Raw genomic sequence first — 5,263 nt, forward strand, 5'->3', positions numbered from 1 at the left:
CCAGCGGTGCGCAGACGGAAGCGAGTGGAGACTGACGGGGCGGTTAACTCAATCACTGTGCTTGCTAACTCAATCACTGTGCTTGAATGAATACGTGAATGGTACGCCTTAAGGTGTCAAGAAAGCGGACTCTTCCCGGGTAAAAGGTTACGGTGCGTCGTTATTTCTGTGTATGCGCCGACTGACTGCAGCGCTACTGTATTTCCCAAAGATTTGAACACCTAAACGGCCCATGCGAAAGAGATCTGAAAGATCGTCATGGTCACGATGCAACCGGAATCGATAACATAAATCGACAATTGCGAACCGAACACTGACGTTGCTGTCTTTTCGTACCCATCCCCCGGGCTTAGTTCATCAGATTTGCACCAGATGCCGGCATTCAGAAAGACGTACACGTAATCCGGCTCAAACAGCATTACCTATTCCACGCGAGGGTTCCTAGTTGCATCTGAACTTGTTACATATACCGCGAGAAAGGTCCCCCAGTTTCAAACAGCGCAAAAACACGCCCGAAGCGTCTACTATTCTAAAAGATGATGCTCTGAAACAGCACGAATGCCTACGTTCGGCAAAAAGAAAACACGACGGTTAGGCGAATAGACTATCAGGAAATTAAGTGTCGGTGCCGAACTAACCTTCCGACCCTCAATAAAGGTCATGTTGCTTATGCTGTTCAGGATATCCTCTGACAACGTGCCCCGGAGCATATCATATGCTAAACCCTTTCGATGGGCGACCATCGGAAACTCAAGTTTGTAAGTTGTAAAACCGGAACGTGAAGTGAGAAGTGAACGCGTCTCCACCACACTATCCTTGCCGCTCAAACGAGCCAATGCACAACAGAGTACGCGTAAAGTGGTAGCAGACTTTGGTGGACGTAAAGGCGATTCATTTTCGTCTGGAACGGCTCGACACTTGTGCTTCTTTGATTTAACACCCTCCTGTTGTTCTTGAAGGTTAGTCTCTTCTGTTTCGGAGTGCGCACCAAGTTCTCGAACCAAGCGTTTCGCAATCGGCAGGAAAGCTGACCAGGTTGATTCTGGAACTGCAGTGAAAGACCTGGTGAAAAAGTTAGAAAAAGACATTAACGAATCCCACCGAACAACCCCACAACGCCCAACAGAACGCATAAACAAATAGACTTTCTATCATCCATAGACCCATCAATGTTAGGACTACCTCAGCAAATATGAAGAAAATATGAATAATCATAGTGAGGCCAAGAAACACCAATCTTCTGTACACTTCAGCATGCAACATGAATGTGGGGTTACACATCCATGTGCGTATTTGTTTGTTTAATGCAGCCGAGCTGCTCAAATAAGAACACCCTGCACGTGAGACAGTTTCCGAATTTTCCTTCAAATTGAAGCCAAAACCCTGAGAATATCAATCAACCCGCTGACTCCACCTAGATAGGTGGAGCCCACAAGACCGATGATCTCTGTAGAAGAGACAGTAGGTCTCCATATCACAGGCTGTTTAACTCAATATCAAGTGTTGTTTGCTCTGCCCCACAAGAGCAGATAAAATGTGTCTTGAAAAAAATAATAAAGATTGTTCAGCTGTAACACCCTACCGGTGCCTAGCTGCCATGCCACCCGAAGGAAGCACGAGGGCTTGGATACTGCCAGGTTGCCCAAGCCTAGACAGGGGAAGTCGAGAGGCAGAGGTCGTGTTCGAATCACGGACCCTGCGGTCAGTAAATTCGCGCTCTAACTACTTGGGGCCATCTCTCTTGACAGAAAGCTGCCCAACCAAGCCGCCATAGAAACACTAACCGTGCTTCAAAATGACTTAATTCATCTCAAAACATGGGTGTCAAACGGTTAGCCAGGACCTATTTCCATCATGGGCCACCAGCTAACACGGAGAATACAGGAAGAACTGTCGTACAGAGAAATAAGTATAAGCAAGCGGAATAGATAGATAGCCGATAGGTAGACCGAGAGCTTCCGATACACCTTTAAAATTTTGGAACAGGAGACTTAAGCTATTTAGTGTCATCCATTCACTTTTGGGACAGACACTTAGGGTGCGCGAAGCCCGGACTGCTCGATGTGGGCTTCTGATTCGACGACCTGTATTCGAATGCTTGCGTGGGCTGTCAGCCCCATCTTGAAAAGTGAGCACATGTTGCCACCGGGATAGGTCAGGGAACAACTCATTCTAAGGTGAGTGGGGGTCTGACCGACTGGACACCATTAGGCGCGCGACTTTGGTACTTTAGGGGTTAACCAAGTCGACTTACTACCCGCAAATAAATCGACTGATGAACACTTAGTCGACCAACCATTTTTGTTGGAGCATGATCATTGACCCCAGCCAATCCAACGGTGTACAGAGATTTCGCAGATAGGTGAGAAAAAATCCGTACGGAGGCCAGTCGTCCCTAATAACCGAACATCACATCATTTGGACGGATATGTCACGTGCAGGACAAGGACCAAACGAAGACATGCCCTGATTAGTCAGAATGCCAGCCAATATAAGTCGATCATCTTTGACTCGACGTTTCTCGCCCCCTCACGGAGATTCTGGCACGACCTTGTGGAACACTCTGTGACTACCCTATAAATACAGTTGTAATAATTTCCCTTTGTCTCCACAAAGGGTTGTGTAGAGCTACCGTGTCCTTAGATATACCGTATTGAGCGGAGCAGGAAGCCAAGGGACAGATCCAGAGTTGCACTACCATTCAGCAAGCCACAACAAAAGCTGAAGATAGTGAGTGGAAAAAAACATGCATACGCATCGTAATCACTATCCTAACGTAAAGGCGATTCAAAATCGTCTACCGGATTTCTCTGATTATTTTCTTAAGGACATGGAGCTTCCGGGCACTAAGCCCCTGTCCTTTACTTTTCTTTCCACTTTTCACTAGGGATTTTTGTCCTCATGAATGTATGGTGGTTAAGCACCAATACTGTGTCCATCACGCTACCTGACTGAGAAGTCCTAACAGGCGGATCAATCGGTCAACAGAATCAGGACATTTACTGATTCATCATTATCACTCCAGGCGTATTCGCTGGACAACAACAAAAGTTGCGATGTCGTACAGCAGGAAAACTGACTCTAACTGCGTTTATCAGTCACTATGCTAGGTGATCATGGATGTTCACCGAAGACAATGGTAAAGATTTTTCAAGGCTGTGGCACAGTTACACCAATGTAAGATTTGGGAAGTGGTGAGCTTTGAATATCTTAGGATGAAAACCCACACAAACTTGTATACAGTGTTATTCTGGGTTGACGAATCTCATGGAAAGTGAAAATAGGTTACGCCGCCTTCCCTCTGGGAAAGAACACCCCTTCAGAGCAAATGATTTTAGTTTCCCCGAGATTGTTTGGTGGGAAAAGATCTTCCCAAAGTGACTGCACTGATAACAGCCGGATACGAATAATTGCTCAAGTAGTTCCAGAAAACCCTGGTTGGGAGTAGCACGACATAGTTAACTGACTGTGGTACTGTAAATAAACGTGACCCAGTGAGTAGATTAGGTCGGAAGAACGACGTTATAACAAGACGAAAGTGCGTCCGACATCAGCAAACGATCGAAAAGGGGGAAAATTACTGCACGAGTTCGCCACCCCAAGCGCCAATGATGTCGTGCAATGTGGGAGCAGCGATTCGACGAAATTTGATACCGGCTCGCTGTTCGATCATGGCCAGAAGACCGCGTTCGCGTGGTGAGTGAAAGACAATGGAGGTCCCACTCTTTTCAGCCCGTCCAGTACGCCCGGAACGGTGAATGTAGTCTTCTACATCTCGTGGAGGATGGCACTGCACTACCAAGTCCACTTCCGGAATATCCAATCCACGTGCAGCGACGTTTGTAGTGATGAGCGTGCGGTACTTCCCCTCGCGGAATTTCTGTTAGATTCGGGAAAATAATGCATCAGATGAAACTTGACGACCCAGATATAATGCCAAGAAATTTCAATCGCATCAAAAAAATAATCATTATCACAACACTACAGCGATAGATGATCTGTTCCTTCAAAAGGGTATTCCCTCTTTATGGACAAGATGCACTAGGAATAGATGGGAATTGGTGTTTTCTACGCGATAACACAAAGGTGCCTCATAAATCCTGTATTGCACAAAAAAGTTACAGTGCTCATTTACCACATGAACACTGCAGCAAGAGAGACCGCTCTTGTCCCAAGTGACTGACCGGCAAAATTTGCGGTCTCTAGACCCCTGAACCAGCTCATAACCACAGAAACTGTTTACGGTTTGCTAGTAGTACAATTCATACAATACAATAAGATTACACAGAAGCCTGAGGGGAGTTTTGATTTGGAATCTCGTGCCTGAAGCCGAACTGGAATCTCGGAACCGATTAACGACATATCACGTGAGTGGAATAATCTGACCTTGTGATGAGTAGTTTGGTAGTTATACCAACCCCACACAGGTGTTATGCAGACATGTCTCTTCTCTGTGGAGTCTGGTTTTGCTATCTGCTTTGTTGATCACGCAGTTTAACACACTAATGAATGGGGATACGCGTTCGCCGAAAAACCCTTCTCCTTCAAACACATCCCGGATCGAATTTCGTATTTGAGGCGAGTTCATTGCCTCGTCCAAGTCTGTTTTCCAGTAACTACGTTGCCTTACAGTGGCAACGTCAGGGAAACTCGGCTAAACGTAATGTGCATAGTTAACCGCAGCATTGATGTGACTGTGTCAAACGAGTTTCAGACACAAGCTCAATAGTATTATCAACGCAATTGCAGCATAACGTGATGATAAAAAGGTTGGACAGAAAGACCCAATTCACATTGACAGTTTCTTCCGATCAAGCCTAACTAATGTGCGATGGATTAGTTAGTTCAGGGGATGATCAGGGATCTCTCAACAGGCTATGATTCCCAGGAAAGATGCCGACGAATCCGGGAAAACGCGAGTACTTGGGGATGCACTGAGACTCTTGAGGTAGCCATATAGAGAACTGTTCATGTGACTGGTTGTTTAACGGTCTCAGGCTAATGATTGCAGGAGCACGTGCTTACCATTAATTAGAAGCACCATGTCTACAAAATCACTCTGAAAAGACGTGTCCACACACCATTTCCAGTTGAAGGACAGAAAACCACCGAATTCGTCACCAGAAGATGACCTACGGGGAAGGCGATTTGCTAGTTTCGGTTCCATCTCATCATTGTCTTAAATAAAAATTTGGTGTATATTTACAGCATCATCATCCATCATCATCATTGTCAGCTGTAAGAACCGCGTACTGGTCGTACA

General features: G+C 45.8%; 1 protein-coding gene across 1 annotated transcript in view; it reads right to left on the reverse strand.

Annotated features, from left to right (window-relative positions):
- The window catches only part of T265_03216 (hypothetical protein), a gene marked incomplete at both ends in the record, with an annotated part of 20,471 nt that overhangs the window by 4,638 nt on the left and 10,570 nt on the right, over nucleotides 1-5,263 (reverse strand). Inside the window, 2 exons of the mRNA XM_009167635.1 lie at nucleotides 639-1,062; nucleotides 3,582-3,880. Of these exons, the coding sequence (XP_009165899.1) occupies nucleotides 639-1,062; nucleotides 3,582-3,880 (723 nt within the window). The remainder of the gene's footprint in view (nucleotides 1-638; nucleotides 1,063-3,581; nucleotides 3,881-5,263) is intronic.

The sequence above is a fragment of the Opisthorchis viverrini genome (assembly GCF_000715545.1).
Source record: "Opisthorchis viverrini unplaced genomic scaffold opera_v5_44, whole genome shotgun sequence".
NCBI classification, from domain to species: Eukaryota; Metazoa; Platyhelminthes; class Trematoda; order Opisthorchiida; family Opisthorchiidae; genus Opisthorchis; species Opisthorchis viverrini.